Source organism: Bison bison, unplaced genomic scaffold (genome assembly GCF_000754665.1).
Source record: "Bison bison bison isolate TAMUID 2011002044 unplaced genomic scaffold, Bison_UMD1.0 scf7180017864492, whole genome shotgun sequence".
In the NCBI taxonomy this organism is placed as follows: Eukaryota; Metazoa; Chordata; class Mammalia; order Artiodactyla; family Bovidae; genus Bison; species Bison bison.
Window position 1 is genome coordinate 5,010,280 of NW_011495051.1, and position 11,412 is coordinate 5,021,691.

At 51.2% G+C, this 11,412-nt stretch overlaps 1 protein-coding gene across 4 annotated transcripts in view; it reads right to left on the reverse strand.

The window, feature by feature from the left end:
• Positions 1-11,406, reverse strand: part of SLC25A23 (solute carrier family 25 (mitochondrial carrier; phosphate carrier), member 23) — a 14,157-nt gene extending 2,751 nt beyond the window's left edge. For all 4 annotated transcript variants that reach the window (XM_010828230.1, XM_010828228.1, XM_010828227.1 and 1 more), the window contains exons 1-9: positions 11,235-11,406; positions 10,037-10,163; positions 9,392-9,479; positions 8,992-9,103; positions 7,848-8,006; positions 7,605-7,757; positions 7,298-7,405; positions 5,812-5,979; positions 450-600 (exon numbers count right to left, since the gene is read on the reverse strand). In XM_010828230.1, the coding sequence (XP_010826532.1) occupies positions 450-600; positions 5,812-5,979; positions 7,298-7,405; positions 7,605-7,757; positions 7,848-8,006; positions 8,992-9,103; positions 9,392-9,479; positions 10,037-10,163; positions 11,235-11,390 (1,222 nt within the window). In that variant the 5' untranslated portion in view covers positions 11,391-11,406. The remainder of the gene's footprint in view (positions 1-449; positions 601-5,811; positions 5,980-7,297; positions 7,406-7,604; positions 7,758-7,847; positions 8,007-8,991; positions 9,104-9,391; positions 9,480-10,036; positions 10,164-11,234) is intronic.
• Positions 11,407-11,412: the final 6 nt, after the last annotated feature.

Genomic DNA, 11,412 nt, shown 5'->3' on the forward strand with positions numbered 1-11,412 from the left:
TTCTCAAAAAAAAAAAAAAAAAGATTGAGGGATAGTAGGGGGGAGAAAAAAGAAAAATAACCTCAAAAAAACAATCCAGAGAAACAGAATAGAACAACTGTAGCCTGTAGCCTGGCGCTGTTGCTCCCTGGCCTGGCTGTAACCCAGCCCTGCAAATTAGAACTCAAAGAACCAGCCCAGAAAGCTTGCCTCCCAACTGAGATCGCTGGGATGCTCACCCAGTACTGACCGTGTCTGTTCTCCTGCTTAGGATAAAGGGCTCCCGTTCCAGCGTCACAAAAGGGTAAACTGAGGCCCAGATAAAAGTCAGGGCTTGAGTCAAGGCCAATCCAAATTCCAGGAGGATCCCAGCCTGGGACTCTGCCTTCTCAGGAGGAGGAGCTGGGGGATGGGGAGATGGGCCCGAGTTGTGAGACCTTTCATGTCTCCTTGTCCCACCCAGGCCTCACCTTGGGCCTGCATGCGGGTCCGGACCAGGGCCAGTGGGTAGCTGGCTATCTGGCCGCACGTGCTGGAGATGGTGCCACAGGCCAGGAGGACGAGGATGCCCGGGTCAGCTGAATCGTGGCTATACTGCTGGAGCCACCGGTTCTTCAGGGTCTGGGAGGAATGGAGAAGGAAGGAGGGTGGGTTGGAGCTAGGTGAAACCAGAACCCTGCTGGCTGGCTTCTGTATCCTGTGACAGCTGGTCTTAGCCAAGCAGGCTCTTGCTTAGACTTCACCTAAAGGGGACTTCCCTGGTGGTCTGGTGGTTAAGACTGAGCACTTCCAATGCAGGGGGCAAGGGTTCGACCCTTGGTTGGGGAACTAAGATCCCACATTCCTGCTGCACCATGGGGACAAAAAACAAACAAACAAAAAACCTTACCTAGACTCTTTCTGGGCTTCCCTGATGACTCAGTGGTAAAGAACCCATCTGCCAATGCAGGAGACACAGGTTCAATCCTTGATCATGGAACTAAGATCCCACATTCCTGCTGCACCATGGGGACAAAAAACAAACAAACAAAAAACCTTACCTAGACTCTTTCTGGGCTTCCCTGATGACTCAGTGGTAAAGAACCCATCTGCCAATGCAGGAGACACAGGTTCAATCCTTGATCATGGAACTAAGATCCCACATTCCTGCTGCACCATGGGGACAAAAAACAAACAAACAAAAAACCTTACCTAGACTCTTTCTGGGCTTCCCTGATGACTCAGATGGTAAAGGATCTGCCTGCAATATGGGAGACCTGAGTTTGATCCCTGGGTGGGGAAGATTCCGGGGAGAAGGGAATGGCTACCCATTCCAGTACTCTTGCCTGGAAAATCCCATGGACAGAGGAGCCTGGTGGCCTACAGTCCATGGGGTCGCAAAGAGTCAGATGCAACTGTGCACACTCACACAGACCCTTTCTGGTATGTGGAATAATGGCCCCCTATTGTTCCTCCCCTAATCCCTGGAATCTGTGAATAGGATACCTTCCTTGGCAAGAGGGACTTTGCAAATAGGATTAAGTTAAAGATCTGGAGGTGGGAGATTATGCTAGAGCTTTCAAGTGGGCCTGATGTCATCACAAGTCTCCTTCTAAAAGTCAGAGAAGGAGAAGTGATGACAGAAACAGACATGAGAGAGAGACACGAGGTGGGGGAAGAGGCCATGTTGCTGACCTTCAATATGGAGAAGGGGCCATGAGCCAATGAACGTGGACCATCAGAAACTGGAAAATCTAAGAAAATGGATTCTCTCCTAGAGCCTCCTAAAGGAAAGAAGCCTTGCTGACACCTTGATTTTAGCCCAATTAGACCTATTTTATGGGTTTCTCTGGTGGCTCAGTAAAGAATCCCCCTGCCAATCAGGAAATGTGGGTTTGATCCCTGGGTCGGGAAGGTCCCCGGAAAAAGAAATGGCAATCCACTGCAGTATTCTTGCCTGGGAAATTCCATGGACAGAGAACCTGGCAGGCTACAGTCCGTAGAGTTGCAAAGAGTCAGACATGACTGATGACTAAATAACAATTACTATCCCCATTTCACTGATGAGAAACTGAGGCTCAAGGGAAGTTACTTGCCCAAAGCCACAAGATAAAGGTGACAATCAGCATTCAGAGTCACCCCCAAGTCCAGAGCTATGCTCTTGGCCAATCCTTTCTAAAGCCTTCTGTGAGGCCTCTGTAAGTCCAGGATCTTTTTTCTGACCTTGGGACTGGAAAGGCTCATAAATTGCATTTCCTGAGTCAGTCTTAATCCATTGCTAATGGCTTCCCAGAACTGTGTTGAGAGAGACTCAAGTGTGGTAATGGATTGGTGATGTCTGGTCTGGGTGTGGAAGGGGCAAATGAGAAGTGTTTACTATACTGACTTTGGGGCTAGAGCTGCATTAGCCAACTAGGTGTTTAATGAGTTTTTAAGAGCAGTTCTGTTAAAAAGAGGTTTTGATACCTGGATAAGAATGGCCAACACTGCACTTAAAAAAGAGTAAATCTAACTAAGGAAAATGAGATAAAATAATTAAAAATTTTAGATGTTAAAATCAGAGGCTTAGAATTTCAAAGATATATTAATAACTGTGAATAAAGTTAAAGTATAAAAAAGGAAATAAAACGTGTTTTAAAGTGAAAAAAAAAAAAGTAAATCATGTTTCTACAGGACTTCTCAGAGTCTTTAAGAGACTAATTAAGATCTTGAAATGTCAAGAGGGCACAGGGCTTCTCAAACTACTTAGACCTCTGAAATCACTTTTGGGGTGAAGAATGAATGAAATAAGGTTGTGTCTTATTTCTGCTCAGGAGTCTTAATGGCTTCCTATCACCTTTGGGAGAAACCCAAACTCGTGATCTTTGAGTCCTTGCTGATGTCAGCTCCATCCGGCCACTCAGGACTGCCACTCTTCAACAGCAAAACAACCAACCAATCTAATCAAAAAATGGGCAGACCTAAAAAGACATTTCTCCAAAGAAGACATTTAGAAGGCCCATGGGAACGTGAAAAGATGCTCAATGTTGCTAATTATTGGAGAAATGTAAATCAAAACTACAGGGAGGTATCACCTCACACTGGTCAGGCTGGCCATCATTAAAGAGTCTACAAATAATAAATGCTGGAGAGGGTGTGGAGAAAAGGGAACCCTCCTACACTTTTGGAGGGAATATAAATTGGTACAGCTACTGTGGAAAACAGTATGGAGGTTCCTTAAAAAATAGAGATGCCCTTTGATCCAGCAATCCCACTCCTGGGCATATATCTGGACAAAACTAAGATATATGCACCACTATTCACAATAGTTGAGACAGGGCAACAATTTAAATGTCCATTGACCATATAAGTGCTTACTTAAATAAGTACCATATAAGATGTGGTACTTACATGCAATGGACTACTAGTCAGCCATAAAAAAGGATGCCATAATGCCATTTCCAGCATCATGGATGGACCTAGAGATGATCATACTAAGTGAAGTAAGTCAGGGAAAGACAAATACCATATGATATCACTTGTATGTGGAACCTAAAATACTATACAAATGAACTTATCTGTGAAACAGAAACAAGGCTCCAGACACAGAAAAAACACTCATGGTTACCAAAAGGGAAAAGTGAGGCGGGAGGGATAATTTTGGAGCTTGGAATTAGCAGATACAAACTGTTTGTGTGTGTCAGTAGCTCAGTTGTGTCTGACTTTTTGCAACCCCATGGACTGTAGCCCACCAGGCTCCTCTGTCTGTGGAATTCTCCAGGCAAGAATACTGGAGCGGGTTGCCATTTCCTTCTCCAAGGGATCTTCCTGATCCAGGGATCAAACGTAGGTCTCCTGCAATGCAGGCAGATTCTTTACCATCTGAGCTACAGGGAAGTCCCATAGACACAAACTACAGTATATAAAATAAACAACAAGTTTCTACTGTATAGCACAGGGAACTACATTCTATATATTGTAATAAGCTGTAATAGAAAAAAGAGAGACTTTCACTCCTCCAAGAGACCAAATTCATTCCTGTGTCTGGCCCTTGGCATTGCTGTGCCCTCTGCTTTGTTCACACTCTTTTGATATATATTCAGCCCATCACTCCATCACCACCTCTCAGAGGCATTCCCAGCAATGCCCCCCTCCTGCCCACAGCTACTTTTGATTACACATTCTCTTTGTTGTCTTCTGAGAACTTTTCAGGATCTGAAACTATTTATTTGCTGGTTTACTGCCTTCTTTGTTCACTGGAGGGGCGTCCCAGGAGGACAAGAATTATGTTGTACTCTTTGAATGCATGCATCGGAAGGACTGGTGCTGAAGTTCCAATACTTTGGTCACCTGATGCAAAGAGCTGATTCACTGGAAAAGACCCTGATGCTGGGAAAGATGGAGGGCAAGAGGAGAAGGGGGCAACAGAGGATGAGATGGTTGGATGGCATCACTGACTCAATGGACGTGAGTTTGAGCAAGCTCAGGGAGATAGTGAAGGACAGGGAAGCCTGGTGTGCTGCAGCCCATGGGGTCACAGAGAGTTGGACGCGATTTGGCAACTGAACAACCACCTCGGATGCAGCAGCCAGCACAGTGCCAGGCACTTATGGATGCTTAGGAGACAATGGCTAAACCAACACATGAATGAGCGAATGAGTGAAGCTTTATCTCATTTGGCTATTTATGTAGATGCTGGGTGCTGGTCCGGCAGGTAGGGTTGGCATGTATGGGGGATCTCAGATCAGACCAGTTATGTCATTTGTGGGACCCAGTGTGAAATAAAAATAAGGGAGGACCCCTGTTCAAAGATTACTGAAAATTTTAAGATGGGACTTTCCTGGGGGTCCAGAGGTTAAGAGCCCACCTGCCAGTGCAAAGGACATGAGTTTGATCCCTGGTCCGGGAAGATCCCACCTGTCACAGGGCAACTAAGCCCGTGAGCCACAACTACTGAGCCTGAGATCTAGAGCCCAAGTGCCATAACCCCCGAAGCCCACGCCCCCTAGAGCCTGTGCTCTGCAACAAGAGAAGCCACGGCAGTGAGAAACCTGTGCACCGCAACTAGAGAGTAGCCCTCGCGTGCCTCAACTAGAGAAGGCCTGAGTGCAGCGATGGAGACCCAGTGCAGCCAAAAACAAATAAGTAAATAAAAAGAAAAAAAAATTCAAGATGGCAACAGCAAAGCATTCAACCAAGCCCAGGGCCCTTTTGAGTTGGCAACTGGACAGGCTGCCCACCTAGGGAACTGGGCTGGATACAAACACTGGGGCAGGGATGCCTGGGGACTTCTGTGGTAATTGGGAGAACCTGGTGATCCTGCCAGGAGAAGGGAGAAGCAATGGATGAGGCCTCTGGAAGAGAAACAGCAAAAACTCCTGGCTCCTTCCTCTCCTGATAAAGGTCCCAAGATGCTGACCATGGGTGTGGATTTTATAGTGGCGATGGACACCGAAAGGGGCAGGCCTTAAAGAAAACATTGGAGGGGAGGGGACTGACCGGACTGAGCCATGGAGACTGCCCGGGACTGCGCCGGAGCCCTGCTCAGGCCAAAAAAAAATTAAAAAAAAAAAAAAAGAAAACATTGGCTTGGAGGTAGAGGCGTGTTAGTTCATCTTTGCCTGCTCCCTTGATTCTCTGAGCTGGAGTGGTCCCCAACTTTCACATGTCCTGAGACCTGGGAAGACCAAACTACAGATGGAAGGTTCTTATCATAGGAAGTGGAAGAGTGGCAGGCGATGGGGGTGCAATGCCTGGAAAGGTTCCCCAGGATCCCATGGCCCATGGTGCTTTGCTTCTCCACCTGTAGCTATGGAGGTCAACTGATTCAGACCCCCAGGGAGAGCAGACCCCAGAGAAGGGAGTGCCACAGACCTCGTAGACGGCCAGATCGATGCCCGCGTAGGGGATGATGCCCAGAACGTTGGGCAGGTAGCCACGGTAGAAGGCACGGGGCCCTTCTCTCTCCAGGATCTGCCATGCACAGTCCAGCAGTCCCTTGTACTGGCCCGTCCGGCGAAGGGTCAGCCGTGTCTTCAGCACCTAGGGAGAACCCGGTTATCCCTGGAAAAGCTGCCTTTGGAATCACAACATCCAGGAATGAAGACAGCTGGGTGGAGACACCCTGAGAATAACTGAATTAAAAGAATCACTTCCTCTAGAATCTATCTTCTGCCTCCAAACTCTATACCAACAAACTGTTACATCTATCAGGGTTGCATGTGGCACCCACTGCTAACTGTCTCCCAATATCTTGTTATCTTCTCTCTTAGCAATAGAATCTGTTATTTTCAGCAAGTACACAGCTTCTAGAAATATAGACTACATTTCTCAGCTTCCCTAGGTGTGTGGCCATGTGACTGAGTCCTAGCTGATGAAGGTGAAGAAGGATGCCAGGCTGTCAGAAAGCATCCTTAAGGTCACGGAGGTGTTCCTTCCTTTGTTTTTCCTTCTTGGCTGGAATGTGGTTGCTGTAACTGGAGCACAAGCAGCCATTTTGGTCCATAAGGAGGATGCTACATGCTGCGGTGGTAGAACAAGATAGAGTCTTGTTCTCCAACACTCTGAAGCCACTATACCATCCCTGAACTGCTCACCTCTGGACTTCATTTATGTGATTTAGGTTTTCTATCACTCACAATCCTAACTGATGCCTGGTACAACCTGAAACTTGAAATGATTTCTCCAAAAACGGTTTCACTTGGAAATGATTCCCTTGGGGACAAGCATCCTGGAAACCAGGATCCTTAGAGGAGGCATAGCCATCAATGGCTGCCCCCTACAACTGTTATCTAAACAGTTAAACCAACACTGATCAAACCAGCCAATCCTGAAGGAAATCAACCCTGATTATTCATTGGAAGGACTGATGTTGAAGCTCCAGTACTTTGGCCACCTGATGTGAAGAATCAACTCACTGGAAAAGACCCTGATGCTGGGAATGACTGAGCGCAGGAGGAGAAGGGGGCCCTTCTCATCCAGAGGATGACATGGTTGGATGGCATCATTGACTCAATGTACATGAGTTTGAACAAACTGGAGATAGTGAAGGACAGGGCAGCCTGGTGTGCTTCAGTCCATGGGGTTGCAGTGTCAGATATGACTGAGCTGAGCGACTGAACAACAACAAACCAACAAACCACTACTGTCTCCAGAAATCACATGTCAAACTGTGATATGCAGACCAGCTACACAAGAAACAGCATTGCTGTACTGAGTCTGAATCGGGAAGAGACAAAGTGATCACCCAATGCTTAGTGGATCAGTGTGAAGTGGATCATCCCACTTCACACCTTGGAGTGAAATGGTGATTGCAGACCTCCCACAGTGCAATGAGGTCTCTGCCAGGGCTCCTCCTCACCTCCATGGGGTAGATGATGGTTTGGGCTGTGGCACCAGCCAGGGAGCCAGCCACAAAGCGCTCCTGCACATGCAGTGTCTCCTGTTGCCCCCGGATGGCCCGCTTGATCTGAGAAGGAGACACAGAGGTGGCGGGACCTCAGGGCTTAGCCTTCCGTGGGCTTGAAGTTCCCCTCTGCTGTCCTGCTGGGGGCATCCCATAGGGGAACCGATGCCCACTCCCAGGGGCCCGAAGACATTCCCCCACTCCCAGGCCAATCCTGCAGACCCCATGTCTACAGTCCATGCCTCCCCACACCTGCCCCCACCTGCTCATAGGCCATGAACTTGATTGCCGACTCAGGTGCAATCTTGAGCACATTAATCCCGTTGCCACGCCACAGGGAGTGCACGCCCCCCTCTTGGATCATGCTCCGGAGGCCCCCCAGGATGTTCAGCCGGTTGGTCTTAGAGGCGTGGACCTGGGTGGGGGGAGACAAGGTGGCTTTGGGGTCCCTTCCAGGGGTCCAGGCCTGGGAAAGGAGGGGGTGGGTCTCTCCAGGGCCTCTCACCTGCATGAAGACCTTGAGGCGGCCCAGAGGGGCTGTGCCTGTTCGGGACACAGCCCCCGCCACCGCGCCCGCCACCAGCTGCTTCCACCACATGCCAGTCAGCTTCTCCTGCTCCGAGAACTCATCCGGGACAGTCAGGCACTCACCAATATCCAGGACCTGGGGATGCAGAGGCTGGGGGTGTCATGACCCACTGGGGCTGGGGAGAGGTGACTCTGCTCTAAACTGGGGTGTCTCCCCCATGAATTCCAGGATACCCAGAGAGTCCACCAATCCAAGAGATCTCTCTCGGATCCCTACCCGACCTAGCCCCACAGTCTCCATGAAAGGTAACATCCTTCCTGGGGACCTCCACCAAATCCCATCAAAGCCTCCTATTCAAGCCTCTGCTCCATAAAGATCCCTCCAGAGCCAATGAAATCCCTCTGCAGGATTCTACCCAAGGGTCTCTTACATAAGGATTCCAGAAGATTCCTGCAGGGCCACACAAGATCCTACCAGGGGCTTCCCATATCAGGAGCCCAGTGGCTCTCTCCTGGGGTCTCCCCCTGGTCCCCAGGGGTGTCCCCCACAAAGATCATCTGTCCTCTAGCATCTCCACTTGTGGACTTCTTAACCAAACCCCTCATAGGTCTCCCAGGGTGGGAATCTCTGGATCTCTCAAGAGATTCTCAGCAGATCCCAAGGATGGATCCCCTCCAGATGCCATCAGATCCTATCAGAAGCATCACTCAGGGATTCCGACCCCAGAAATGACAATCCAGAGCACTTCTTCCCTCAATTTCTAATGGATCTCATCAGACCCTCCAAAAACAGTGGCTTCCTAACTTGTCTTTTCAGCAGCAGAATTCTTTATTGGGCAGAACTAGAAACCAGCAGAAGGAGAGCTGCGTGGGTAGAGGGTGGGAGACCAGATGCCCCATCTGGTGAGCCCTCTCTTGCCTACCTCCCCAAAGCCCAGCAGTAAGTCTGAAGGGCTCCCATCAGTCCCCAGAGTCCCAGATGAAGGAAGCAGAGAGCAGAACCTCACCCTCAGGCTGCTCCCAGTGGTTCCTCCCACTAGAGTGCTGATCCAGCCCCAGCCCCTATGCCCTGGGAAAGAGAGGTCCCAACCACCAGGCTGGGATCGTTACCCCCACCTCACCGTGGAATGCTTCCAGAAATACAGCACATCTTCCACGTTCTCCAGCGAATGCAACAGGAAGTGGTCACGCCACTCCTGCCAGTCAATGGTCATGGTGCCATCACGGTCCATGCTGGTGGGGGGAGGGGCACAGGTGGGACAGAATCAGTGCCTGGGGCTGGGAGGTGAGTTGAGGGAGGTGAGAGATTCTGGTTGGTTTGGGGAGGAGACTGAGCTCCTTGGCACTGCGAGGCCCCCCGTTTTACAGAGGGGCACACTGAGGCTCTGAGCAGGAAAGCAACTAGCCCAAGATCTCAGATCCACTCCCTCCCTGGTATTGGGTCCAGGGTTCAGAGGCTTGAGGTGGCTGAGGGGGTCTCTGGGATCTGAGTTACCTGGGATTGTGGACCCAACCACTCACCTGTGCAGGATTTTCTCTGCCTGTTCCAGTGAGATGGAAATACCTAGGGCTCGGAAACTCTGCTGGATCTCAGAGACGTCAATCTGACCTGGGGAGGGGGCCGAGGGGGGGACCCTGAGTCACAGGACCATAATAGCTTGGACTGGGGATGTCTAACAAGACTAGGGCATGCAGAAACCCAAGGTGAGGTGTGTGGCAAGGTTGCAGGGAGGGGCCCTTGACCCACTGGGATCAGAGAGGTGGAATTGGTTCATATTGGGAGGGACTTGCATTTGCTGAATGAAGGATTAAGTCCAGGAGTAATTATTGGGGTCCCCATGCCACAGGGAGTTGAGGCCACACTGGACATCCAGAAAATGCGATGGGGGTGGCTCTGTCTCACAGGGAATCCAGGAGCAATGTGGGGAGGGGAATCTTTGCATCACAAATAATAACACTAATAAATAATAGGGTCCCACCCCATTAGGAAAAGGAGGTGGGATAGGCCAGCTGGGCCCAGAAGCACCTAGCTGAGGGTGAGGAAAGCTCCCGAAATAGCCTGTGAGTCATCAGGGAGAAGCGGCCCTCCCCTCTTCCTCCTGGCACTGCCAGTTCTAACCCCATTGGGGTCTCCAGGGCCCCCACAGCCCCATCCCTGGGCCTTACCATCCTGATTCCGGTCCAGACTGTGGAACAGAAGTAGAAGGCGCTGTTCCCGCTCCTGCAGGTAGAGGATAAACTCCTCCAGGTCAAGGCCGCCATCTGGGTCAGTGTCACCCTCAGGGGAGATGCCCTGGCAGGGGAGAAAGGTCAGAGAGAGCTCCTCTAAACTACTCCCACAATGTGGGGCATGACAAGCTTATGTCCCAGGAGCCTGGGCCCATCACTCTGCCATCAGCTCTCCCCTCAACAAGATGCCCAAGGCCATGGTAGGTCTGTACAGTGGACAGCAGTTGTCCAACTTTCTTGGCGAGCAAAATGAGGCTCGTCAAGGTCAAGTAACTTGTCCAAGGTTACAGAGCTGGGAAGTAGATAGGTGGACCTGGGCTCTTTGTTTCTGCAAGCCTGTCCTTCCAGCTGTCTCTTATAAGAACTTGTCCGCATGGCAGTTTCAAGAGCTCTCTCACTGGAGACGGCGCTGGGCAACGTGGTAGCAAGGACACAACCACGCTGAGCATCCGCTGGGCCTCTGTTTACCCATCTGTAAAGTGGGAGGGTGATTGGAGGTTTCAGGGTGCTATGGACACAGTCCAGTGGCATCTGGGTCTTCAGGTGTAGAGGGATTGGGGTCAAGTTCCTGCTTGGATAGGAGCATCCCCAGCTGAGGGCAGCCTCAGATAGGATTGGGTCCTTGGCTGGGACAACTTGGGGCATTGAGCCAAGTCCTAGAAAGGACAGGGAAGGGAATGTAAACATAGAGTCTGGGGCAGCTGCCTGGGAGAGTAGTGGGTGCCCAGAGCCGGGTAGGAGGGAAGGGAGGGCATGTTTCCTGTAGGTGGGTGCAGGCCATGTCTCTGGGTTGTGCAAAGAGTTCAGAGGAGGGTGTGTCCTGGGCAGTGGGCAGAAAAGCGCACGTGGCCCCATTCCCGGGCAGACATCCTCCACCCAGAGGGAGGAGGGGGACGGGTTTGGCAGCCTGAACTGCAGGCCTGGGGCCTCGGTTGTCCTGTCTTGAGAGATCCCGTCAGGCCCGGACACGAGCGGGCACAGGCAAAGAGACAGGGACGCTCAAGGTAGGCACGGGTCCTGGAGTCCAGCACAGGCTGTCACGGGCGACTCCCGGCGCTCCATTCAGGGGCTCAGATTACCCGGCGCCAGCTGGGCCCAGCGCAGCGCACCAGGAGGAGTATCCCAGCGGGGGTACCTGTTGGGCGCCGCGGTCCGGATCGCCCCCGCCCAGCCGGGCCAGTCCCTGGCGCAACTCGCGGATGTCCACGCGACCATCCTTGTTACTGTCCAGCTCTTCGAAGAGGCGACCCCAGCGCTGACGCCGCTCGGCCTCGCCCGGGCCCCCCCGCATGGCGCCAGCCCGGGGGGGAGGG